General features: G+C 41.7%; 1 protein-coding gene across 2 annotated transcripts; it reads left to right on the top strand.

Annotated features, from left to right (window-relative positions):
- TXNDC8 (thioredoxin domain containing 8) lies at positions 1-27,918 on the top strand. Of its 2 annotated transcripts, XM_070594990.1 has the most exons (6): positions 18-146; positions 3,385-3,486; positions 11,018-11,077; positions 13,736-13,801; positions 26,810-26,875; positions 27,808-27,918. In XM_070594990.1, exons 1-6 carry the CDS (start codon positions 123-125, stop codon positions 27,868-27,870), a joined length of 381 nt encoding a protein of 126 aa, XP_070451091.1. In that variant the 5' UTR covers positions 18-122; the 3' UTR covers positions 27,871-27,918. The 2 variants fall into 2 exon arrangements, with proteins under 2 accessions (XP_070451092.1, XP_070451091.1); XM_070594991.1 differs by lacking the exon at positions 26,810-26,875 and having other exon boundaries at positions 1-146.
- The last annotated feature ends 2 nt before the right edge of the window (positions 27,919-27,920 follow it).

Below are 27,920 nucleotides of genomic sequence, written 5' to 3'. Positions count from 1 at the left end.
AGTGATGTCATAGAGAAGTTAGCCTTATATTCCAGATAGGATCCTGTAATTAATAAGAGACAGCCACATTGAGCCAACCGAACCACGAGGAGAGTTTCATCAGCACTTCCCAGGTGTAAACCATGGTGCATACTATTAAAGATATGGCAAGTATTTATTCAGCTTCATTGAATATTTCAAAAGCGACCATCTTTGATAAGCTTTAAGAATTATGTCCTTCATCGAGTACTCCTTCGCCGCTCTATAGCAAGGGGAGATTTTTAACTTCTTGCTCATCATGTTGTTTCTTATGGGAAGACACTATCTAGAGGGGTAGCCAAGAGACAAATTGATCAAAAAGGGTTTTGTTCTTCCCTGATTCTCATTCCTTGCTCTGACTCCAGCTGGATCCAGGCCTGCTCCTAACATGTCCCACCTGTACCTGATCCCACTCCCACCTCAGTTGTACCTGGAAAATTCTACGGAAGTAAAAGAGTCCGCATAGTTTTCTTCTAGGAAAGACAACAGAAACGCCAAACATGCCTATGAAATGGGGTAGGAGAAATGACGGCCAGTAGTATCAATAATTCCTAAGGGGGTATTGCATAAAGCCACTTTCTATCCATTGCTCAATGCTATTGCCATAACAAATCTAAATACATATATAGCATCCTAGGGCAGGGATAATCATAAAGAAGAAAACTGCCTCTAAAAGAGAAGTTAAGGTCCTATATCATTTAGGGGTGGAGTGGGCATTAGAATCTAGACATTCTGATGCCAGGCCTCATTACAGGCAGGCCAGGAGCTGGAGGAAAGGGGGAGGGCATAGGGCCTTCCATCCACCAACTCCCGCAGATTTAGACTTCTAATATTTTCCCCAAAGGCAGCTATACATAAGCTCACAAAAATGAGACTGACCAGATTGAAAGGCGGCTTTGCAACATAACTTTGATATAAGAAAATGTTTTAAAGTAGCACACATTTGCTAATACTTTGGGTACTTTTTAAAATTTTCTGGGAATCTCAGAATAGCCCAGGGTCTCACTCGTCCCCTGAGAAGCCCCCTCCATCTCCTCCTCAGAGACCTCTCCTGAGGGCCTGTCTTCTCCTTCATGTTTTATTCAAGTGTCACCTTCACACCGAGGTGGACCTTGTCCACCCGGACTACAACTGTAATCCAGCTCCCATCCTTCCTTCCTATTTTATTTTTCTCCTTTCTTCTTTATTAGCAATGATAACTAACATACTACTTATTTTGCTTATTATCGTAACATCAGCTTCCCCCTCTAACTGTAAGCTCCATGAAGGAAGGGAATGTTTATCTGGCTTTTTGTCTGCAGCTGTATTCTAACGGTGTGTCCAGGACCTGGCATAGAGTAGGCCTCAATAGATTCATGTTGAATCAATGTGTATACTATGGGGGTACTCCCTTCAGAGAACTTAGAACTTAGCCACGTCAAATTCATGGGTCCAACTGGGCAGGTTTACACCCTAACAACTAGTGAGAAGTGGAGGGTGTTGGGGGCTTGTGAGGATGGCAACTACCTTCTAACTTCAGAAGCAAGTGAGAAATGGCAGCTTGACATGGCTCTCTGACAAGTCAATTATCTTCTATCCTAGAGGAATATTGGTAAAGGAAGAGAGTGTACCTTCTTTAAATGATCAGTTCTACCTGCTTGAAACAAATCAAATGGCAACATAATTGTCAAGATTCCCCTATTATAGAGCAGTATGCCATTTGTATGGAATTAACCCCATCCCTAATCCCAGTGATAGGCTCTGCTTGACTTAATCCAATTAGTGAGCCCCCCCCATCTTCATGATTGGTCCAGGGATGAGCACATGATGCAACTAGGGCCATTAAGAGGGAGAGTGAGCCCCATTACTACAAAGAACTCAGGAGATGATTTTGTGAAGTGGTCAAGGAAATGGTTTCTCGTGGTTGACCATGAGAAAGTTAATAAACTGTAGTTTTTTCATCTGTAAAATGAGGATAATACTAGTAATGCCCACTCCATAAGGTGGTTGTAAAGATTAAGGGAGGGAACACCAGAAACAGAGTAAAATGAAGGAAAAATAAATCTTTTTTTTTTTTAGGAAGATTAGCCCTGGGCTAACATCTGCTGCCAATCCTCCCCTCTTTGCTAAGGAAGACTGGCCCTGAGCTAACATACAGGCCCATCTTCCTCTACTTTTATATGTGGGACGCCTGCCACAGCATGGCTTGCCAAGCGGTGCCATGTCCACACCCGGGATACAAACCACGAACCCCGGGCCACCAAAGTGGAACATGCGAACTTAACCACTGTGCCACCAGGAAAAATAAATCTTGATCAGAACACTATATATTAGCGTATCATTCATTCATCAACTAAATATTCCATGAGCACTTACCATGTGCCTGTTAAGGGACCATGGAGGTGCAGGAGGGAATCAGGAGTGAGTTCTGCAGGGACTTGGTGGGGAGATAACCCATGCATAAAACAACTAGCTTAGGACAGTCACTGTTCACAAAACAGGCAAGCAGAGACATAGTGATCTGAGGTTCCAGAAAGGGAAGCCTTACTTTACTTAGAGGATACAAATAGTTAGAAAATTCACTAAGACATTCAGCAAGAGGCATGTCAAATCTTTAAATGTATGGTTTTGACTATAGCTTTAGTAATAGTCACTCCCCCAAAATAAAACAAAAACAAGAAATGACTCAAGGTTTAGATTAGTTCTTCTCCTTTTTAAATTTCAGTATTAAGGCATGTTTAGGTCCTTGTAAAAAAACGTAAGAGGCCAGCCCCATGGCCGAGTGGTTGAAGTTCTGCACGCTCCGCTTTGGTGGCCCAGGATTTGCCAGTTCGGATGTCTGGCGCAGACCCACTCCACTCATAAGCCATGCTGTGGAGGCATCCTACATACAAAGTAGAGGAAGATGAGCACAGATGTTACCTCAGGGTGAATCTTCCTCAAGCAAAAAAAGAGGAGGACTGGCAACAGATGTTAGCTCAGAGTGAATCTTCCTCACAAAAAAAAGAGATAGATAGATAGATAGACAGACAGAGACAGAGAGACGTCCACCTGGAACAATCATTCACCCTTACACACCACCCCTCATCTCTCACTGATCAATCTCAGTTTCTCCCCAAAGGCAACCAACCATTACCAACCACTATTACCAATCCATTTAGTAAATTGACTCATATATTTTTTTGTGTATTTATTATCATTTATGTGTACTTACAAAGATAAACATATATGACCTCAGGACATTTAAGAAAGGTTGAGTCACCTGGAGAACAATAGGCTGGGGTACCTGGTTAACCTTTTTAAGAACCAAACTGTCATTTTATTCTCTGCAAGACTTCTTGAGATTCAGCAATTGTGTACATTTCTTCCTTGGTGTTCTGGCCTCAGGATGAATTCAAAACATTTCTGAAAGCTGCTGGATGCAAACTTGCGGTAGAATTTTCAGCAAAATGGTGTGGTGCTTGCAAAAGGATTTGTCCTCTGTTTCATGTAAGTATCACCAGTATCTATTTCACAGTTTTAGAAGGAATTAAAGTCCTTAAACAGTTTTTGCAGGAAATCTTAAAAGGCTGGCACTTAAGAGCCATTATGGAATCAATAGTTTTTTTTGAAGCATGCCGATCAACCTGAAGATAATATACTGAGATCTAATTAGATAATTAGTACACATACCAGAAGATTAATACTACTTATCTATGGATAATTCTGCAAGGAACATCAAATGTACAAAAGAGTACAATTGTACAAATGAATGGATCATTCATAATAACGACATTTTACTAAAGTTCCAGAGTTCAGAACTTTCAGCTACTGGAATAGATTACAGATACACATACTTGTTTTAAACTATAATACAAAAAAATAAACTGCCCCCAATCCTTCAACCCTGTTATCAGAACAAATCATACATCTTTAACACACTTTGTACAATATTTTAGTAAAATATTCTACTTAGTTGTAATTATTTACATTCAGATCTTTTATCCACATGCAAACTGTTTTTATAGTCTGCAGATTATAATTTTAATGTCTATACAATTTTTCATCTAGTTAATTTCCTATTGCCCCATTTAAAAGTTTTCACCACTTATTTTTTACTTAACATGCTGCAAAGAGAACCTCAGGGCGTTTTATTTTTGTTTCTCCTTATCATGGAGAAGTTTCGCATTTACGGTCAATTTTGTGAAATCTGTTCCTTCAAATATAAAGAAGTTCTGATTCCTCTACACAACTGAAAATACTCTGGTTTATTTTCAGCAAGATTTCTAACGTCTAATCTTTTCTGACTGGCACTCTTGAATCCACCTGAATTAATTCTAACCACAATCACAACCTTTGACATTTAAGTAAAAAGAAATATATCCAAATAGAGAAATTGGCTACGTGACATCTCAACATTCATTCTATGCCTAAAACCCTTGGAATATCCAGAGGGAACATTTTAATATCTGACAGGCCCCTCTATTCTGACACTCAAAACTTTAAGAAAGAGAATCCCCAGTGTTCAGCTTCAGGAGTATTAATATGCTCACATGTCACAAAGTCAAAGCTGATGAAATTCCAACAGCCAACAAGAGGCATTTTCATAAAGTACAATGAAATCTGAGGCTTGGCAACCTCTCCCTCTCTTCATACCTTTGGGACCTAAGGGTGATGACAGCTCTGCTGCTGTTATGTCCTGCCCTTCCTACACCCATCCTTACCGTTATAGTTAGTTATAATTAGCCTTTTGGAGATAAACCTCCCCCAATTATCCTTACTTGAATGTGCCATCTAACTTCTGTTGGAATTCAGACTAATGCAAACATAGTTTTTCAATAAATTTTGGTTCATCCACACCGAAATACTATTCAGATGTTAAAAAGAATCAAGTAGACCCATATGTAATAATGAAATTGTCTCCAAGACAACAGAGCATTAAGGAAAAGAGCACAATATGGAAAAACTTATACAGTATGGTCCCATTTATGCAATGTAAATATATATGTATGTGTGTATATATATAAACATATACACTATATTATACGTAGACAAAGGGGAACAGAAGGATGTTGATTTCTATCTTCCAGCTCACTTTGGGCTCTCTCTTCCATACGGTCAGCTCTATTCCCAATGTTTCCTACACTATTTTTTATCTCATCAAGTGTGTTCTTCATCTCCCGAACTACTGCATGGTGTTCTTTTATAGCGTCAATCAGTTTGGCGACACAGCCCTGTTTGAGCTCAGTGAGGTGTCTTTCAAAGCCTTCTTGGATTTCGTCGAGTTTCTTCATGATAATCATATTGAGTTCTCTGCTAGTTAGATCACAATATTCCGTGACTTCAAGTTTGGTTTCTGGAGAGCTGTCATTTTCTTTCCGTGCTGCCCTCTTACGGTAGTTCTTCATGGTTCTTGAAGACTTGTTCCTCCGCGGGCCCATCTGTGGTAGTGAAGCCTTTCTTATTTGGATATGGCTTTGGCTACTTGGTTCTGAGCTGCTTCTGGTTGTATCTGAGAGGCTGCACTTTCCACCCTCCACAGCCTCTGCCAGAGGGTCGTCAGTGCCCTCCTTGTGCTGCTTGTGCCTCTGGGGTTGCTGGTGCCTTGCTGCTTCCGATGGTGCTGCCGTCTCAAGGGTCACCGTCGGGGTCACCCAGGGTCGCCTGGGTCTGTGTTCCTACACTGGCTCTCTGCAGGTTCTCCACGGGCTCGGGTGCTGCTGCCCCGCGCCCCACCTGCGCTGCTGCTGCCGGGTTGTCTGAGGATGCTGCCAGCACTGCTGCTGGAGGCGCTGTGTTCACGGGTGTGGCTGTTGCTGCCCGGGGTCCAGGGTCTTGTATGCAGCCCCGGCTGCTAGTAGAGCCGGTAGGCAGCGCCGCCACTGGGGGCTGGGTCACGGGTTCTGCTGTGGTTCCAGAGGCCTCAGGTCCCAGGCGCCACCCGCCACCGCTGGAGGCTGGGGGGAGAACAGGGGCCAAGCCGAGAGTGAGTGTCCTTGCTGCTGTGCAGCCTCTGGTCCCTGGTGTGCGCAGATTTGCTTCGCAACCTCAGCTCAGCACGCCCCTCCCCAGCCGGGAAAATCCGCGTTTGGAAACTGTTCTCACCGCCGTAAAGACAGGCGCCACCGACAGGGAGGGAGAGGGGGAGGGGGAGGGGGAGGGGGAGGGAGAGAAGGTGGGGGCTGGGTGACCGGCTCCGCTCTTTGTCCTGAGTCTTCAGGACGTGTGCGCCACTCTCCACTGCTGCGGTGGGGAGGTGGGGGACAGGGGCTAAGCCAAGAGTGCCGGTTTTGTCCCTGCAGCCTCTGTTCCCCGCGTGCTGCTGCGGATGTGAGGATCCGGGCCCTGGATCGCCGCAGCCTGGGAGGGGGAGGAGGAAGGGGCTGCTCGCCTCCGCGGCCCAGTCCACCCACCTGCAGATGTATAGATGCGCGGATCTCTCAGGTGCTCTGGTGCGCTGTGCAGGCAGTCCTTTGTTGATCAATGGATGTCCCAACTGGTTGTAACCTACAGGAGACGGACAAAGGCAACAACTTCCTCCTCCATGGTGCTGACGTCACTTCCCGGAAGCATGTATATCACACAGGTTTTTTTCTGTGACAGTGAGTGAAAATTGAGGTAGGCTTGTGAATTGGAGAAGTTCATGTTTCTGCTTTATTTTTCTTGTAATGTTTGAACTTTTGCAAGAGAATGGATCGTCTGTAATTTTTTTAAAACTCATACTCCATAAGGGGGTTAAAGAAAAGGCTTTACTTACTCTAGGTCACTTTATCGTTCAGAGATCAAAGCAGGAAACAGAAACAAAATTAGAAAAGGATTTTAATACAAGGAATTAAATGCTTATAAAATCACTGGAAAGCTAGATGAATGGGCTCTGGACTGGAACACTGTGAAGGACGCTCAGAACAGACCTGCATATAGAGATCCTAACTTTGCGTTAATCACAAGTAGGGGCAGATGGGAGTCCACCACTGGAGAAAAATTAATCAGCAGAGCAGGTCAGGGAGTCAGAACCAGAATCAGGAAGGTACTGCTACTACAGCTGCCTCTGGACATCCAGGAAGCTGACACCTGGACACTGGATCTCTCAGTCTGGCTACTGCTTCTGCTGCAACGTCCAGCAGAACTACATCCCGGTATACACAATCTTACTTTCCAGCAGAAACCTCCAAAGACAGAAAGAAAGTAGCATTTCTTTCACTTCTGCACATCTCACTGGTAAAGCTAATTTGCATCCAGAACTCTAGCTGCTAGTGTTACGAGTCCACTGGGTTCTTATTGTCCCCCAGGATACAAATCAAGAGAGACAACAAACAGGAGTAGAAAAGTAAGAGTTTGTTATCTTGTGCACAGGAGAGGCACAAGGGAGGTGGTCCAGAAAGGAAACGGGCAGGGGACTTGCTTGTTAGGGAACAGCACTGTGGCGCTTTTATTAGGCAAAGGCTGGGGAGGAGGGCCTTGTCACGGCACATAGAGGTGGGGTTGTGCTTGCACCTGTGGGGTCGCGTAGCATGCTACCACATGCAACATCTGTATCGTTAGCATGCTAGCTCTCCACCCCTGAGTGTGATTTTTACTATGCTAATAGGGTCACCTTCAGTGTACTCCTGGGTGCTAGGGCACATGCGTAAGCTCAGGAAAGTCCAGAGGCTCCGGAAGGTGCATCTTGGTGGCTTCTGTCTGATTCTCCTAGCTTGCCCATTGATTAGGGGCCTTATCTTCTTAGGCCAGGGGCCTTACAGATGGCCCTGTCTCATTAGGTTGGTTCCTGTCTCACTAGGGAATCCAAGGAATCTTTACCTTTTTTCCTTTCCATGTTCTGCAGGAAAGTGGAATGGAAGTTAACTAACTAAGCCATTTTTCAAGGGAGGGGGAAGAATTTAAGACATTTTCAGACACACAAAAACTAAAAGTTTCCTGGTTACAGAGTCTTTGCTGAAGGAAGAAAAGTGACTCATAAGAAAATGTGAATTTTAAGAAGTGATTTAAAACTTTAAGTCTTGTTGGACCGGCCTGGTGGCACAGCGGTTAAGTGCACACGTTCCGCTTCAGAGGCCCGGGGTTCGCCGGTTTGGATCCTGTGTACGGACATGGCACCACTTGGTAAGCCATGCTGTGGCAGGCATCCCACATATGAAGTAGAGGAAGATGGGCGTGGGTGTTAGCTCAGGGCCAGTCTTCCTCAGCAAAAAGAGGAGGATTGGCAGCACTTAGCTCAGGGCTAATCTTCCTCAAAACAAACAAACAAAAAAGTAAAACTTTAAGTCTTGAGTAAACTCCACAGTCCCATTTGATCTGGATCTTGATGACTAAACTAAGGAGTCAGCAGACTTTTCTGTAAAGGACCAGATAGTCAATATTGTCAAGTTTGTGGGCCATGTGGTCTCCATCAGAACTACTCAGCTTTGATGTTGTAATACAAAAGCAGCCTATAGCAATACACAAATGAATGGGTTGTGTTCCAACAAAACTTTATTTATAAGACTACATAGATTTCACCTGTTTGGATCCTGGGCTCAGATGTGGAACCACTCATCAAGCCATGCTAGGGTGGTGTCCCACATGCCACAGCCGGGGGTACCCACAACTAAAGATGTACAACTGTGTACCAGGGGGCTTTGGGGAGAAAAAGGAAAAACAAAATCTGAAAAAAAAAAAAAAAAAAAGACAAGACTACATAGAGAGCTGGATTTGTCTACGGGGTGTAATTTACTGACCATGATCTAAGAGGGTCACCAGGCATAGAACCTTGGGAAGCATTTCTGGAAAAGGAGAAGTTATAAATTTGTCGAGAAACTGCAAGGTGTTATCATGGGAAGGCAAGTAGTCTGTGAGGCTAACTTATGGTGTATACAATGGAAGTCACAACAGATGAGCTTCGAAAAGGAAGTTGAGGCCAGATCAAGAAGAACTTTTGGGGGGCTGGCCCCGTGCCTGAGTGGTTAAGTTCGCGCGCTCCGCTGCGGTGGCCCAGGGTTCGGATCCTGGGTGCGGACATGGCACCGCTCGTCGGGCCACATTGAGGCGGCATCCCATATGCCACAACTGGAAGGACCTACAACTAAGATATACAACTATGTACCAGGGGGGGATTTGGGGAGATAAAGCAGGAAAAAAAAAAAGATTGGCACAGTTGTTAGCTCAGGTGCCAATCTTTGAAAAGAAAAAAAAAAGAAGAACTTTGTGTTATAACTTAATGAGTTGCTGTAGAGAGTCAGAAGAATTTTAAGAAGGGTTTTGCCATGATCAAATGTGGGTTTTAGAAAATATTTTTGGCAATGTTGTATAAGAATGGGTTGGAAAGACTGAAGACAGGTAAACCAAGGTGAACAACAGTCTCAATGATAGGTTTACCAAAACTAGGGCAGTGGTTTTTGGAGAAAAAAGGCAAGATCAAATTCAAGAGACATTTTAGAGTTAGGATCAACAGAAGAAGTGACCAAATGGTAACAGATTCTGTATGAGGAAGAACAGAGTGGAAGGAAGAGCTGTTGTTTAGAGGAGGGAGATGGGGCAGGTCTTCAATGGATGGAGTGGGATAGTCAGGGAAGGCAATGTTCACAAGGGAACTCCAACCTAGCGATGAACCCGTATCTGTACCATGTCTTCTGGCTACTACTTGATACAAAAATGACAACTGCCATATCCTTGTCCATTTCCTGACAGACTTGGGAGGCTCTGGAAACTTCATAAATAGAACCTGACCCTGAGAATTAGATGTCCACATAGGTCAAACCCATTCCCATGACTCCCACTGGGGAACATCCCTTTATCTTCAGACTTGAAAAGTGCAAGTCCATTGCCCCCAAGTTCTTGGGTGACATTATTTTCCTGCCACGCATGGAGATGCTGCCAATCAAAATCAGCATCTTTTTGATCTGAAAAGTACTCCAAAACTCCAAAGGTCTTTATGTCTATTGTCCAAGGGTTTCTTCCCAATTTCATCAGCTTGATAAGCCTCTGAAGAAAGAGCTCCCGCTTCAATCACAATCTGTGGACAGACAACGGGAGAGAATCTCCACAACAGAACTCTGCACATACCCACTCATCACCCCAGGCCATGCTTCTTCCTATTTCTGCATGGAAGCAGCCCCCAGTGACAGCTCCATCTTTATTGTCTCCACTTGGCCGAGCTCTGGACACCTCACATCACCATCAGAAAGAGGTCTCATTTGAAATAGGTCACTGGAAATACTTGAGATATGATGTTAAAGCAAACAATCAATATGCTATTATGTCCTTAAAGTATGAACACAGCTGTCTGAAAAAAACCCAGGAGCTGACATTTACAGGCTGCTGCTGCTGCTGCATCCACTACTTCCAGACCCACTACCAACACCGTTGTCACCACCGCTGCCAAAGATGCATCCAGAACAAAACAGAAGCAGAAGAGAGTTTTGCTTCTTATCTCTTCCCACCTTCCATTTTCCTGCAAATGCTTTCCATTGGCAGAACCTAACTGGAGGATAGCTGGCAAAGGACCCTGGAAATTCTAGTTTCAATACATAGTAAAGAAGTGTGGCAATAAGGGTGGAAAGCAATAGGCTAATGGTCAGCTCAAATATTTTTATATCACTTCAGCCATAAGAGTCTTCTACCACCAGCAGCACCAGCACCACCACCTCCCAAAAAGCCTGGCAAGAAGAGAAGGTAAAGGCAGAATTTGGGTATTTGGTTCAGAGATTTGTACTTTGATGACCTCTGAAGACGGACTCCCCCCAGGGAAAAGCTACTTACCCCAGGATAAGTCCAGACTCACCACATACATTTCATTATTTCTTTGCTTTGTGTCCTTTTCCAATTTTGAAACTCTAATCTTTGGTTTGGTTCTTTAGACCCTTGTTCTACCCTTGACCTTGACATCATCTGACATTTGACTTGAGTGTTTCAAGTTCTAGGCAGTAGTGAAATGCCAGAACGATGCTTAGCTCTCTTGAACAACCTTTCTGTTCATTTCTTGCTTTTGCCAAAAGACACTTCTAGCGTGTGATTTAATATTAACACTAAACTAATGAGGAATTTTGATTCTTTTATTTTGAAGGCAATGTCACTGCAATACCAAAATGTAATGTTTGCTAAGGTGGATGTGGACGAGTCTCGGGTAAGAATCTTAAATCCTCCATGTAGATACGTAAAATCTGAATGTAATGTCATTGAGAGCACTGTTTCACTAATTATATAATCAATTTAGAGTTAAGTAGAACTTCTCAATTTTTTCTGATAAACTGTAGTAAACACCCTGTAATGCTCTTATATGTTTTGTATTGCTTTAAAAAAAAACACAGCAAATATGTGGCTCTCCTGCTGCCCCCCTCCCCTCCCATATGATGGCAGACTTCACTGATCACTCTTAATGGTCTTCACCACTTGCTCTGGACTCTGTCCCAGAATCCTGCTCAGCAGAGTTGCTGTAGGCAGACAGTACCAAGTTGGTTGGCATTGGGTTCCAGGTCAAAAATGATTTTCATCCCTGTAATAGGTTATTAATCAATTTCTGAAACCTAACTCAGTGCATTACGGACGTTTAATATACCTTGCTTTCCTCTTGCTATATCTTCTGCTTTTTTATGGAGTTTTTTAAACATCACAAGGAATTCCAAGAATCCTTCCCTCAGTTCCTAGAAGCTTCCTTCTTCACCTCACCCACCCAAAAGTAATCAGCTTCATTTCCTCACTCAAAAGGTGTCCTAGTAATACACACAGTGTGTCTACCAAATTATTCTTTCATGACATTTTTTCATTTATGATGAGGAAAAGTAACAATAGGAAGTGGCGTATGCATATGTTAGATTGAGTTTGAGCTTTAGAATACAGTGACAAAAAATCTGTTATTCTCCCCATCCTGCCCTTTAATAGTTATGTGACCTATGATCAGTTAACCTCTATAACCTTCAGTGTCTTCATTTGTAAAACAGGGTAATAGCACTTAAAAGAGTATAAAATGAGATAAAGTACACAAAATAGATGACATAGTGCCCAGAATATAATCCAAGTTCCATTTCTTCATTTCCTTCAAGCTTCATTAAACTGTGACAGTGTTTAATTGCCCTTTAAGCTGAATTATATCCTATGCATTCAGGATATAGAGCTAGGATCATTATCTCTCTGTCTTTTTTGATATTCACAGAGCTGTGCAACCATCACTACAGTCAATTTTATAACATTTTCATCACTTCAAAAAGAAACACTTCTGGAGTTTTACACCTAGTCCCGTCCATCCCCCGACCCCAACCCTAGGCAACCACAGATCTACATTCTGTCTACAGAGTTGCTTATTCTGAACATTGCAGGTAGATGGAATCATAGAATATGTGGTCTTTTGTGACTGGCTTCTTTCATTTAGCATAAGTTTTCAAGGTTCATCCATCTCATAGCACGTATCAATATGTTGTTCCTTTTTACTGCAGAATAATATTCCATTGTATGGATATACCACATTTTATTAATCCTTTCATCCACTGATGGACATTTGGGTTGTTTGCACCTTTGGGCTATGATGAATAATGCTGGCATAACCATTTATGTGTGTGTTTTCATTTCTCTTGGGTAGATAGGTAGGAGTAGAATTGTCGGGGCATATGGAAACTCTATGGTTAAGTTTTTGAGGAATTGTTTTACACTCCCATCAGCAATGTGCAAGGCTTCTCATTTCTCCACATCCTCGCCAACATGTTTTCCTGTTTGCCTTTTTGATTATAGCTCTTTGTCTTCTAAGGTGAAACAAATGCACAATTTTCTTTAATAATAAGTTATTAGTTGTTGTCATTGCTGTGGTCATGAAAATTATGATTTAATGTACGTGTATGCTGTAGGTGGCAGGGGAGAGATTTTGCACCATGAAATGATAGGTATATTAGAGAGAAAAGTCCAATTCTATTGATCCTGTGGGTGACTAATTTTCTTTTGACTTCTAAACAAGTTAACCAAAAAGTGGCACTTGAAAGCAGGTTGTAATGGATTGAAAAAATTGAAATTCTGATGTCTTTTCTTGTTTGTTGGCTCCAAATCTTTCACAAAGATTGGCAGTATAGATGAGTAGAGCTTTAAAAGAAAGAAATGCGGGGCCGGCCCCGTAGCATAGTGGATAAGTTCGCACACTCTGCTTCAGTGGCCTGGGCTTCATGGGTTTGGATCCCGGGTGCAGACCTACACACTGCACATCAAGCCATTCTGTGGCAGTGTCCCACATACAAAATAGAGGAAGATGGGCACAGATGTTAGCTCAGGGACCATCTTCCTCAAGCAAAAAGAGGAGGATTGGTAACAGATGTTAGCTCAGGTCCAATCTTCCTCACCAAAAAAGAAAGAAAGAACCGTGTAAGCCTTACTTAAAATGCAGGACCATTACATCACCCCGTGTCTCGAGTGTGCATTATAAAGAGACCTTTACTCTTTCTTATTTTTTGCAATATGCTTTCTCCATATTGAGTTCCGCTGGGGCCCTTCTGCAATCCTTCACAAGCTCTTTCAAATAGAGCTCACTCAGTCCTTCAGTCCATTCTGTTTTGGCCTCCATCTCTCCCCTCTCCTAGAGCTCTGAGATGGAAAAGCTCAAGAGTGCTGGGAAGAGTCATTTTCTTTTTTCTCATTCCTGTAAGCTTTGAGGATATGTTAGAAAACTTCTTGGCAGGAGAATCTGTGAAATATCGACTGTCCCTGGGCTTTCAGACATCCCTTCTGAAAAGTCACCAATTGCCATGCTGGGTGCAGAGAGAGGGTACCAAAATTGTAACTTCATGCCCTTTCTTTTCTTTCCCAGGAGTTAGCCCAAACTTATCACATCAAAGCAATACCCACATTTCAGATGTTCAAGCAAGCCCAGAAGGTATGTTTCCATGGTAACTGGCAGATTGAAATAGATTATAAAACCATCAGAGTTTTAAAAAGGGCCTGGGATATCCTGGAGGGATGGAACAACTGTATGTATTTTTAATCTTAGCAATATAATTCTCAGTTTCTGGACTTTACATATTGGCAAGGGGTGAAAAGAAAATGCATGAATTATAATAAATCTCCCCATTCAGGCCATCTGATGTGTCCAAATCACTACGAAGTATTCCACTATCCTATCTGAGGCAGAACTATCCAAAAAAAGGACAAGATTAAAATCTTACACAAATATATACAAGTTGTTAGCAACACTTGGAGAAATGTTAATCAAACACTATCACAAGGCACTATGGCCTAATCGTTGACCACGCAGGTTCTAGAGACAAATTGCTGGGGTTCAAATACCAATTCTGCCACTTCCTAGCAGTTTACTTACCAACCTCTTTGTATCTTAGTTTCCCTATCTGTAAACATATGGGTCATAACAAGTTTTTCCCCCTACAGGACTGTCGTGAGAAATAAATGAAGTAAGGTGACTAAAGTCTTTAGACTCATCCTGACATGCATTAAGTGTTCAGTACGTTATGGTAGTTGTTATCTTAAAGATGTGAATGCAATAAAATGTCTGAAAACCTTGGTGTGTGATGAAACTAGTAATTACGTAGAGGAGCATTGACAATTGTACACACCTTAGGAAAGGTGGTATTGCAACAAAATTAAGACGAACAAGCTATTCATTCCTTTTCACACAATTAGTCATGTGTTGCTGAATGATGGGGATAAGTTCTGAGAAATGCATTGTTAGATGATTTTGTCCTTGCCTACTACACAACTAGGCTATATGGTACTAATCTTATGGGACCATCATCATGTATTTGGTCCATTGTGAACCAAAACGTCATTAGGTGGGGCATAACTATATCCCATTCTTGGAAACTTTTGCTACAGAAGTACCTCAATGAAAAGTAAACAGCTAAGTGTATAGTAATTGTAGCCTGATTTCTAATAAAATATGGAAGCAATCAAAATGCTTTTTGTAGTAGTGATTTATGATGATCTACTCTATGAAATAGTATACAATTAAAAAGCGTTACAAAGAATATATGTAAAGCTAAAAAATTCAAGCTTGATCTTTGTAAAGATTATGCCTACAATATAAAGTATGAAAGCATCTGATTTGCTAGCTGTAGAATTTTATTTTCAGTTTCTATTTGTTTGCATGTATCTGCTGTAATATAATTGGTGCAATAGATTTAAATAATTTTTCAAAAAAAATAACAGTATTCCCCCTCTTGAGTTTTTACTCAAAAATTGAAGCTACTTAACATATGCACCCTCAACCTCCCACACCTACATGTCAAATTGTTTATGTGTCACCTTGCATTATCTTCTCCTTCTCTTCCAGCTCAGAAATGAGGATGCTTCCTCCTTTTGAAATCAGTTCCATACACCGTACCTTGATTGCTTTCCCTCCCTTCTTTCCGGTCCTCTATCCATCACTTATCCTCTTTCAATCCTGGTGTTTGGACATTTGTTGGTTTTGCCACCAAGCTACCATTCTCCATTCTCTATTAAGAGTTCTCTGACTTTTCCTTCAGGGAACCATGCCCTTTCCCATTCTTAGTCCATGTGCTTCTGTAGGGCCCCATCTCCAGGCCTAGACCAATCAGTGAGCTCCATCCCCATCAGAAATGGGCCTTGACTCCAGTCAAGCCAAGCCAAACCCAACCAGAGCTAATTCCAGGACTTTCTTAAGCAGCCAGCTAAAAGCCTTCTCTTTTGATGTACTGGATTTGAACTTGGGAAGATATCGGGCTGAAGCTACTACAGCCAGCTTGCCATCACAAGGAACCTGGAAATCAAGCCACCATACAGAGGAAAGCAGAGTCAAGACAAGAGGTACCAACTGCATTGATTGAACCCAGAATCTATTCATACCTGAAGCCTTAATTATCCCCATAGATTCTTCAGTTATATAAACTTTGGATTGCTTTTTCTGTCACTTGCGACAAAATAATTTCTAGTAAGTCTCTCTGATGTTCTCTCAGACTACTCTCCTTCATGTCATGGTCAATTTTTGAAATAGTAGAATATATTTACTGCTTCTAGTTCTCATTTTCCACTCATTCCCTCATCTACTCTCTTGAAAGTCGCCAAGGATCTTCCAGCACCTAATTTACATAGCCTTTTCTCAATCCTTTTATTCCTTGGTTAACCAATCAGCTTCTATATTCTGGAAACTTCCTCCTTTCTTGGCTTCTATCCTGGATCCCTCCCCAAGCTCTCCTCTGGCTTTTTTGTCTCCTGTGGTCCCAAAATGTAAGTGTTTCCCAAGGTTCTATCTTTTTCCCATTCTGTCTCTGCTCCTGTAGTAATTTCATCCCTACTTCTAGCTCCAGCTATAAATACCTTTAATTTAAACAATTGCCATAGCCCTTCTCACCCCCAAGTTCTCACCATAGTTCTGTTCTCTCTTCCAAATAGATCCTTGCACAGCTCTGTGTATGTCATTCCCTTGTAAAATTTGATGCTCCTCCTCCTCCATTTCCTAAAGAATCAAGACTAAACCCTTGTATTCCAGTCTGACTTTCCGATTTCTCTGTAATTTTGACCCAATCTATCTTTCCAAGCCCATTTTTGTTTGACTCAGATCTTAACATCATGTATTTTTCTCATACTGTCCCAAGTACTTGGAGGAGTTCATGTCTGATTGGAAACCCCAGTGTCTAGAAGAATCCCTCCTACACAGAAAATTCTTACTTTGTGTTTAATTGATGAGTAAGTGGACAGATGAATGAATGAGTGAATGCTGCTGTCTTTCCCCTACATCCTACTGCCAGCTCTGCCTCCCCTCCTGATGCTGTCCTCATACTAATCTGACTCAGGGAAGGTTTTGCTCCAGCTGACAACAGCTTTCTGGTTTCATCCTTTCTGCAGATGATATTGTTTGATGACTGCTACTCCTCAACAGTTTGTTCCCTGTTTTATGAAACAAATCTTTGGGTTCTCAATTGATTACGTGTCTAGGCTCTTGAGCAAATCCATAGCTATGCTTTTGAGGAAAGGCTTGGGCCTTCTTGGTCTCCGTTCTCTGTTGGGGTGGAAGAGCCCTCAATTGGAGATGGGAAGAGCTTATAAACAATTCTTTCTTTTTTTTGTCTTTTGAGGAAGACTGTCCCTGAGCTAACATCCGTGCCCATCCTCATCTATTTTATATATGAGATGCTTGCCACAGCACGGCTTGATAATCAGTGCATAGGTCTGCACCTGGGATCCAAACTGGCAATCCCTGGGCCACCAATGCGGAGCATGTGAACTTAACCACTATGCCACCAGGCTGGTCCCATATACAATTATTTTTAACGGGTGTTTACAGGGTATGGATCCCTGTGGAAGTGATGGAACAAAATGCCTGTATTCTAGGGATCACTAAGGATCTCAAACTTGAATTTTCTGCCAGTTAGCTAATTGGAAAATAAAATTAACTGAATTGATGGCACTGTCCCTTAAGCTGATCTGCCTCCCTATATTCAAATTCCAGAGTCATCCAGCAAGCCTCTGATTATAATGTGGATACCCATGTCCCAAGTAATTTTCTTGAGAATTGAATTTCTCATTGAATATTACTAACTTAGCATCCTGATTATGGAGTTAATAAAAAAAAAACCTTGAGATCATTTATATCACAATATACAAATGAGTCTACTTCTCAACTTTGTTTGTATATGTATTCATATCTCCAGGAAGATTCATACCTGGATTAATTTAAATATCATTTGAAAACCTGCAGAAAAGATTTGTAATGCTGGCTCCATTTAACAAAGAATATCAACCTATTGTGGAAAAGACAAAGGCCAAGAAAAGAGGGGAAGAAATACTAAAAAGACGCTATTACAAATCTTTTCCCTCTTTTGACTCAGTCCCCAGCATTTGGTATCTGAGTAGCCCCCGTAAGGCTTCTGCAGGGTCCTCACTTCTACCATTGCATCCAGAGCTGCAATCAAACCATGAGACCTCTGAAATCCGCCCCCCAGGTTCTACCCTACAGTGGTCTGCACGGGAAAATCATTGGGTCCAGAGGAAGTTTGGGGTGGCCGGACAAAAAGGCCAGTCCATGTGAATTTCCCTCCTCTCCCGATAGAATTGACTAGGAAGGCTACCAATGACATTCACTGTTTTCTTGGGGGTAGAAAAAAATTAAATTTACTTCTTTGAAACCTCTTCCATAAATGTGTTCCTCTCTTTCATCTGGGACAGCACAACTGAAAATTGACTTGTTGAAGCAGTTAAGTGCTATTTATCTAATAATTTTTTAAAGAAAAACCTAGAGTCTAATTTCTATTATGGAATTTTATAAGAAATGTCTTTACATTTCTGGTAAAACTGCTGGCGAAGAGCCACTGTCCATTATGCCTTTTAAAATGTACATTGTATAAAAAGCCTTATGATAATTCCTCGTGGAACACAGGGTTAGAATATTTGCCTCCCTTGAAACTACGATCTGCTTCCTTGCATTAGATCAACAGATTTAGGGAATCTCTTGGGTTTCTCTTTTTCCAAGGCTGCCAAGAATCTCAGGATTCCCTCCTCTACTCAAATGCAATAACCTCCCTTATCTGCAGTTTCCTGGCATTCCCTAACTGCCATCTCCATACTGGGTCATCCTTTAGTGGTTTTGCTATTTTATCTTGCCCCGGATTCTAGCTCATTTCAAATATTTTCCAAATGCGTAGAATATGAACAGAATAAAACCTTAAAAATCTAAAACAAATGAAGCTATGTAACAATAACCTAGGGCCATGGTGAATGATAGGCATTCCCTTTTGCTGGAAGTTATCACGCAGAGGTCGGACGAACATCTGGCAAGAATGCACTGTAAATAACAGCTGTAATTATTTCACAGTTTTAGGACAAAGGGCAGCTAAAGCAAATTCCAGGTGATAAATAAGGTGGGCTTGCTCCTTCCTGCTGGATTGATTCCTTAGTGTTTTCATCTAGGACATCACATCGTGTTCCAATAAGATTAATTGTGATTAAAAAAAAAAAAAAGCATTCCTGGAGTGTCTTCCAGATGAAGCACCCAAAACCTTGGTTAATTTTTGTAACCAGAATATTACACTGTATTCTATCATAAATAGTTCATAAATTTGGTTTATAGACCCTCTTAAAATTCAATAAAAACTCTCTCTCCAGAAAAATAAACATATACACATAAACTGAAATATGCGTATGATACTAGGGTATTCATTGAGCCTCTGCAGCCCATCAGTAGATCCCCTAGGTTGATAACATTGGTTCCAGACTAAAGTTCGTGTATGACTGTGGAGTCGGGGAAAGGAAGAGTAATAAAGATTTAGCAAGTCTTGGCCAACTGCTAAATATGGGCCAAAAGTTGGTTCCACCTTTTATTCTTTGATATGAAAGTAAAATGGCTTCCCCAAGCACTTAAGCCCGCTCATAAGAGTGATAGGATATGGGAACAGAGATGCTCATAAATGAGTTATTCACAAATGAGTGAGCTCTCGTATTAAGTGGGCGGAAGCTCTTACCCTTACGCTTGTGAACCACGGGGCTCCTGCTGAGGTCATGGAAGTCACTCCCAGCAAGCCTTCTCCTTGAAATCGGTACAGAGATTAAATGAATCCCAAGTAGGCAGCACCACTGCGTGCTAGAAAGAGAACAGGATTGGAAGCAGTGGTCACAAACTCTGTGTCTCCAAGGGCCAGGCAGGGACAATACGAGGGGCAGTAGGAAGTCAACAGGATAGAAGTCCGTGGAGAATCACCCTGCCAAATGCTCGCTGTTCAAGTTCATAAAAACAGTGCTTGGGGCCAGCTCTGTGGCACAAGGGTTAATTTTGCACATTCCACTTCAGTGGCCCTGGGTTCACCGGTTCGGATCCCGGGTGCAGACCTACGCACCGCTTGTCAAGCCATGCTGTGGTAGGCGTCCCACATATAAAGTAGAGGAAGAAAGGCATGGATGCTAGCTCAGGGCCAGTCTTCCTCATCAAAAAAAAAAAAAAAGAAGAAGAAGAAAAAGAAGAGGAGGATTGGTGGCAGATGTTAGCTCAGGACTAATCTTCCTCAAAAAAAAAAAAAACAAAGAAAAAAAACGATGCTTGACCCAACCCTCAAAAGAGTGTCTGTGGGTATTTTCTGCTATCTCTGGAGTTAGAGCTGTAGGATGAACCTTAGATCTGCCTCTTATTAGTGGGTGACCTTGGGAATGTGCCTTAACCACCGTGAGGCTCGGTTTTCTTCCCTGTGGAATAGGGACTATATCATGTGTTTTTGAACTATTGTCATGAAAATTCACAACAATGTATGTAAAGTGCTTTAGCACTGGACTTGGTACATACTATAAAATGTGGCTATTATTAGAGCCCCAGGCTCTATATGTGCACCTCTCTCTCTCTGAAAATGTATAAATAAATAGAAATTTGGGAGTAAAGGTGACAAGAGACATCTAAAGCTCTTTGAATAACTACAATATTTGTTTAAGCTAAGTCATCCTAGCATTCAAGAGTTACCTACTCTGTGATATTCAACGTGTTAAGGATTGTATTAGACACTGAGGGTTCTGCATGAGGGGGAAAAAAGAGCTCTCATATGGTCTTTGGGGTTCTGAAGGGTCCGGATCCCTAAAAGGAGTTACAGATAAGCCCCATAAATATCTGATACATTGGCAGAGATAAATTGACTGGAGGGCCCAAGAACTAAGTGAGATGCAGGGAAAGCTGAAGTGCAGCAACCGTTTAGCACCATTAAGCAACCATCAGCACCATTGCTAAAGATGCTGCTCTTGGCTTTAGCAACTGAAAGGCAGTAATTACGTGGGTACCTCTTTTCTCCAGGGCAAGGATTAGAGTGAGGCAAGTAGGGCAGGATATTGCAAGTGTAGGGTGGAATCCTGTCTTAATTTGAATTTTTGATGTTCTGTTCATCATGGGCTTTTTACATGAATTTTTAACTTTTAAATATATTTATTAAAATATCCTTTATCCTGCCTACTGAGTTTTTAAAGCCTCTTAAATTGTACACCCTAGTGCCAGGCCTGTTCTTCATTGAATTTTAAGTCATTGAAAAGAGGACTGTTTCATTCAGTGATTGGCCAGAAGGACTTACAAGACTCAATAGCAGGTTGTACTCGTAGCTGAGACTTATCACAACAAAGAACACAGAGTAAAAGCATCAGGAAAAACGTATGCATTGATAGAGTCCAGAAAGTTCCAGCACAGACTTCCGATGTTCTTCCTTGTCAAAGGAGACATTGGGGTACCCTCTCTCTCTAGCAGTGAACTTCAGGGACATGTGTAGAATGTCTCTGCTGAGGGATGCCATTTTGAGTCTGAGGGTCTGAGGCCTTTATCTGGGGACTTGTCACATAGACATGTCTTGCTAGACGACCATTGCTACACAACCAGACATGACATTGGAAACGCAGGACCCCAATAATAAAACCAGGTGCACATCATCAATATTGATGTTTGTGCAAAGCAGCTTGACAAGCCAGCATGGCATGGTCCATTGCTCCAGGTCATCAATCACTGACACAAAGAACACTTGGGAGGGCCACATTCTCTGGGGGTTGGTGAAGTTTCCATCATGGTTCTCTTGGAGATATGCAAGGAGTAAGCAACCGGACCTGCTGCATTAACTCTTTTCTCACATGGAGTCATGCGGAAAATCAAAATATCACCTTTATTATAAGCAGCAGTAGTGCTAAATTTTGCTAATTGAAGACCATGGCTTGGACCTGTGTCAATGGATTTCCTATTAGCCCTTGAAGCCTAGACCTGGAGATGACCCACCTATGGGAGAAGCTGGGACCGCAGAAGAGAAACTTACCTACCCAGGTGAAGGAGATATTGTTGCTTTTTACAACTATTAAACCCCAAAGGTGAGGACAGAGGGTGATAGCCTTCCAGACCTTTCTTTAGAAGGCAGACTTTGGGCTCACTTCAGACGTGCTTTCCAGAAGGAGAATGGTGGGAGAAACAGGAGACCTGTCCCTTGAGCAGTACACCCCCCAAAAGAGAGAGGATGGGCATGAGCTCAGACCTATGTCTAGGCTAAACTGTTCAGCTTACCTCTGAATTTGAGGACAAGTCAGTGAAGGGATCTAGGAAACAGGTATATTTTCCCAGGACCACACAGTCAAACAAATTTTCCAGTGGAAACATGAGAACAAGAGTATATGCCATTGAAGGGAATGGCTCCAAAACCATTTTTATTCCCAAGAACAAAGTTCTATCCCACATTTCCAATAATGGCAGAATGACATCCCCTCTGGCCAGAGTCCAGAATCACTCTTCCTATTCTCATTGTGGCTTGAGATGAACTTGCATAACATTATACACATGCTCCTTTTTCACTTCAACAGAAAGCCACATTGTATTGAGTAACTAGCTTGCAGACAGCATCATGTGTGTCCTCAACAAATTTAGTTGATGTCGTGGAGTGAGAATTGGCAGACTACAGCCAAATCTGACCCTCTACCAGTTTTTGTAAATAGAGTTTTACCAGAATACAGCCATGCCCATTTGTTTAAATACACTATATTGTCTATGACTGCCTTCACACTACAATAGCGGATTGAATAGTTTCTACAGAGACCATCTGGCCTGCAAAGCCTGATACAGGGACGTATTATTGGGCACTTTACAAAAAAGTTTGTCAACCCCTAATGTAGATGAAGAAAAGCACTTTAATCATTATTTATGCCAGTGCTCTAAGAAACAGATATGTAGGCAGGGTTTCCAAACCTGCTACAAGAAAATGAAAGTAAGTTAGTACTTTACTGAAATCTCACTATTGGAACAAGTTGAGAAGAAGGCCAGTATCTATTAGAAAAAAATTAGATAATAGATTGCTTTTATATGCTCTTTTCTTGAATTCAAGTGAATCTCTTCAATTCTTCTCTTAAATTCAAGCTGTTTGGAACAGACCATTTCTAAGAGGTTCTGCCTTCTTGATTTGATTTTGGTCAACTCCAGAAAGCTTAATCGAGCTGCCTGCATTTGCAAGGCCTGCCCTGGGTGTTGTGAAAGTCAAAAGGGAAGTGTACAAACACCTGCAATGTGATACAGATGGTTCTGGGGAAGGAACAGTTCTGGGTGGAACCAGAGAAAGAAGCCAAAATAGCATCAGACAGTAATGAACACTGTCCACCTCTCAATAGAAGATTGAGGTACTTTTAAAAGTTCTCTTGTTAGACATATCCTCCCATGTTACTAAAAAGACTTAATGCCTTAAACCCTTCATAAAGAGGGAAATCATGCTATTTAAAATGATGAAATTTTATTTTACATACAAATATTTCTACAGCCATCCCCCAAAAAGTGTCTTGTGTTGATTGACCTTTTTTGTTTGTGTTGTTATTGTTGCTGTTGCTTTAAGGATTTTGTTGTTGTTAACTGAGTACAGATGTCTGGAAAATTATTGAGCTTTCCTACAGCTAGTCCAAATATAACTTCAGTATTCACTCAACCAAATAGCACATCAATTGGTCAAGACATCTCATTGTAGTTATTCCATTGTGCACCATTAAACAGACTCCTTAATTTATACTCTTAGAAGTCCATTTGTTAGGAAGGGAACAGTGGCTCCAGCCCCTTTGCATTTTCCCAGTAACAGTAATAGACTTTTTGTAGGTGAGTGAATGTCTTTGGCATAAAGAATTGCCTTTGGTTGGACTGGGTGATGGTAAATTCTCTCTATTTTTGTATATATTTGAAAATGTCCATAATAAAAGACTTTAAAAACAAACTGACTGTTGGACATAGGTGGTTCTGTTATGCACGAACAGCCACCCCATATCTCATTGGTCTCTGCAAACTGGAGCTTGTAATTTTAATTAGCAGTCATTATTATGGTGGCAGCAGTGCATGCAAAATGAATGCATTGAGAAGAGAGAAATAAATCTTGCCTCCTAATGCTTCAGAGTGGAGCTTGCCTTTGAGAAGTAGAGCCAAACATTCAGGATAAAATGAGAAAACATTTTGGACAGAAATTATATGCTAGTTGCCTTGCATATGTATCTCTTCAAAAGAAAGCTACTTATGAAATGAGCTCTTATCAGTGAACTGTTCCTCATTCATTAACTACATTTATTAAACTCCTATATGCAAAGCCCTGTGCTAGACACAAATATCACATTTATCTTTGGCAGACTCAACAGAGAAAGAATAAAACAGGTAACTCCAAGTCCTTGAAACTTAATATTACCCAGAGTCTTGGACCTGTACTCCGACGACTGGAAATCAGCTTAGCTCAACTCACTTCAGGCCTAAAACCATTAATAGAGCACCTAAGTGTGCGGTTCTGGATACTAAAAATATGGAGGAAAAAATAAGGTACAGTTCCCATCCCTGATCTAGTGGGGAAAACTCTTTAATGTCAACTCTTTAAGTCAACTCTTTGATAGTGGAATGCACAGGGTACTGTGAGATCACAGAGAAAGACTCCAGGGAAGACTTTATGAGTTAAATCTTGAAGGATGGTTAAGATTAGCAAGTGAGAAAAGATGGGAAGAAGCAGAGAGTTATAAAACATCAAGGACATGTGTCAGGAATTATTTGATGATAATACATTTGTATAGAATTATAAAATTATCACTAGAATTCATAGGAACTCCGTGGGGGGATTTTGTCTGTTTTGTTCACAATATGTCTGGCTCATAATAGGCACTCATTAAGTATTTGTTAAAGGAATAAATGACTGCAACTGTAAAGTGTTGCTAGAGGTCAGAGTTAATGGTAGAGAGCGACAGTAGAGGTAGACAGGACCAATTCAAGGAAGCCCTACTGTAGGAAGCTTGGATTTTATAGTGATGGAGAAGCATTGAAGAATTTTACAAAGAAGGATGGCATGACTGGATCTCAGAGATCTCAGGGATCTCAGGGGCACAGGACTGGAGACAGACAAATTATAAACTGTTGCTAAACTCTGGGTGAAAGTTGATGAGGTAAAACCCATGTATTTCAGTGACAAATTTAATGTCACCTAGAACACCAAAATGGCTAGCATTAAAAAGACTGGAAATAACAAGTGTTGTCAAGTATGTGGAGTGCTTATATGCCCCCAAAGATGTCCCTACAAAGATGTGGAAAAGAATGTTCCTAGCAGCACTGTTGGTCAAAGCCAGGATGGATAAGCTATGTTATGGTCACACAATGGAATACTAAAAGACACTGAAAAAGGGATGTACTGCGTTACACAGATAAATCTCATAAGCATCACGTTGAGTGAAAGAAGCCAGACACAGAAGAATCCATTCTGTAGAATTGCATTTATAAAAGTTTAGGGGCTGGCCCAGTGGTGTAGTGGTTAAGTTCACGTGCTCTGCCTTGGCGGCCCAGGATTCACGGGTTCAGATTCTGGGCGTGAACCTACACACTGCTCATCAAGCCATGCTATGGCAGCATCCCATATACAAAGTAGAAGAAGATTGGCACAGATGTTATCTCAGGGCCAATCTTTCTCACTAAAAAACCCCAAAAGTTCAAAAGCAGGCTAAACTAATTCATGGTGAAAAATCCATAAGGTGTTTTTTTTTTTCATATGGTGAAAATCCTTTGGGCATAGGGTAGCATTGAGATGGAGTTGTCTGGGTACCGGTAAAGCTCCATTTCTTAGTCTGGACATGGTTACACAAGTGTGCTGCCTTTTATAATAATTCTCCAAACTGTATAGTTACAATTTGTGCAATTTTCTGAATGTATATGAATTTTTTAAATGTGGCCTCGGGTTCCTGGCTCGAGTAACACAGTAGGTCATGATGCCCTGTGCCAGGTTCAGTGTATCTAGAAAGAAAAGGAGTCAAATTCCACAGTAGCCTAGGTTCTTATTGCACCTGTGGCTTCTAGCTTCCCTTGGTGGCTGTCAAGTGTCACAGCACAGGCATGTCATAACCCCATGGCCATGGAAATCACCCGTTCCTTGAAATCTCCCTTCAGAGCTATGCCCTCCTATTTTCTTACACCCCTAGAAACTGTGTGATACCTCCATTAGGGGCAGTCTTCTCCAAGAAAAGAAACCTATCTTTAGGGGCCCCCAAACTTTCCTTGGCTCCACATTGCCCTTTGATGGTGGGGGAGGTCCTAACATTAGCAGGCATAATCAGGTATACTAGAGTTATTGTTGTAAGGATAACAAAAATATCTTCTAATAGACCACTGAGGAGCCAGGGGACTGTGTACAATTACATGGCGGTGGTCATGGGGAACAGACACACTTCAGGAAGTTCTCATACTTTCCATGCCAGAGTCTCTCTTCTGCTGCTGTTACATGTGCCTTCACTGGAGTCAAGCTACTCCTATAGCAGAGGAGTAGAGGATAGAGACTCGGGAGGAATCTTGAAGGGAAGCCACAAGAAAAGGATAAATGGGAGCCCCTGAAGACAAAGCTGATGTCCACCCTTCCAGCTCCCATGGGGAAAGACAGACTGAGACAGAGATGGAACCCCAAAACCTGTCACACCCTGCATTCCACCCCAGCATTGGTTAGAGACAAAGGGGCAAAATTCCTTTAAGACCAGATTGAGCTGTCTAGGAAGTCCTGCTGCCCTCAAGTGAAAAGTGTTAACAAAGCATGCCCCTGTCTCCCAACCTCTAGCCTTCTGGAGCTTGCTCAGGCTTCCTTTGCCTCACCATGGTCCTGAGCTTCCTGGCAATAGGCTGAGTACTCCAGTCACTTGGCTAAGCTTAGCATCCTTTCCCTGCTCCCTGCCAAGTCCGGTCATTCAGGTGGCCAAGCCCTGCTTGTGTTCTTGCCAGGACTTCTTTCTTGATACCTGCTCTGGCCTCAGAGGATTATGAAACTCTCTTCATGCTCTAGAGCACCATCGAGCTGCCACCTGCCTCTTAGGCGAGAGAGACTTTCACAGTTCCTTTCTGACACCCTCCTCCCCTGGTGGCCCAGGCCAAGAGAACTGTTTATAGAGGAGATGGCTGTAAACCAGACAACCCAGATAAATCATGAAATTCTGCACCCACACTTAGGTAACCCTATTCTCAAGACTCAAAAGAGCAATTTGCTGTTGTAGAAGTGGATTCGTGGGCAAGCCGGTAAGTGAAACGGGATCAAGATGGAGTCACAAGATGGGTTTACTTTCAAGGAATTGAATGAACCGTGATGCCCACAGACACCACCCAACCAGAACACTGCTGCCTCGGGAAGCAGAATCCTTAGAAGTGAGAGCATTTTCTTCTCTGCTGCACACTGAGCATTGAAGTTAGTTCTAGGCTTTTCCATCCCTTCCCTCAAAGTCCTAATGCCATTTTTGGCTGCTGAAATCCCCCTCATTGGAAACTTAAGTCTTCACTCAATCCCAGCCTCAGTTTACCCACATGCTTCCTTCTCTCCAACTACTTTATATTGGTACTAAAGTTATAATGAATAAGTCTTTGACTTCATATTTCATCAGATATAAGATGCTCATTGACAGATGCACCATTATTTTTTACGCTCCTGAGAAGGGTTCCAAATAAAATACAACCTACCATCCACTGTGAAATGCATCCTGACTCAGAGATGTGGAAAATTTGAAGAGAAAATATGCTTCTTAAATCAATTGATTACAATGCTATTACCTGGGCAGAAGTCAGAATTGGAAATCATGAGCCATTTGATTTCAGGAAATAATGTATAAGAATTAACAAGCTCTCAATGCCAATATATGAAAGCTCTGAGGAGTTTCAATGACTGAGTTTCCTCATTTCCAACACCATTATATGTCTTAGATCTTAGTTTAGAAGCATGTTACGGATAATTATATAAATCTGGCAAAATATTAGCATAAACAGTTTTGAAAAGCTGCCAAATAATTAAAACATCATGAATTTAATGCGTTTAATATGCATTTATATTTAAAGTACCTTGCAGACAATAGAAATGAATAGAAGATAATTTTACAACCCAAAATAAAACTCCTCAAACCTTCAACATCTTTGCAATAGTTGAACCCATAAATGTTTCACCTTTGTGTATTTGTGAACAGATTTTTGAGTTTTGTGGAGCTGATGCTGAGAAATTGGAAGCGAAGATTCAAGAACTAATGTAAGCTGATCTCCAAAATACACTTGCAACCTTTTAAACGGCTCACAGCAAATG

This window comes from Equus przewalskii, chromosome 26 (genome assembly GCF_037783145.1).
Source record: "Equus przewalskii isolate Varuska chromosome 26, EquPr2, whole genome shotgun sequence".
NCBI lineage: Eukaryota > Metazoa > Chordata > Mammalia > Perissodactyla > Equidae > Equus > Equus przewalskii.
Note: the sequence above shows the minus strand (reverse complement) of the source record. Positions and strands in the feature narration are given on the sequence as shown.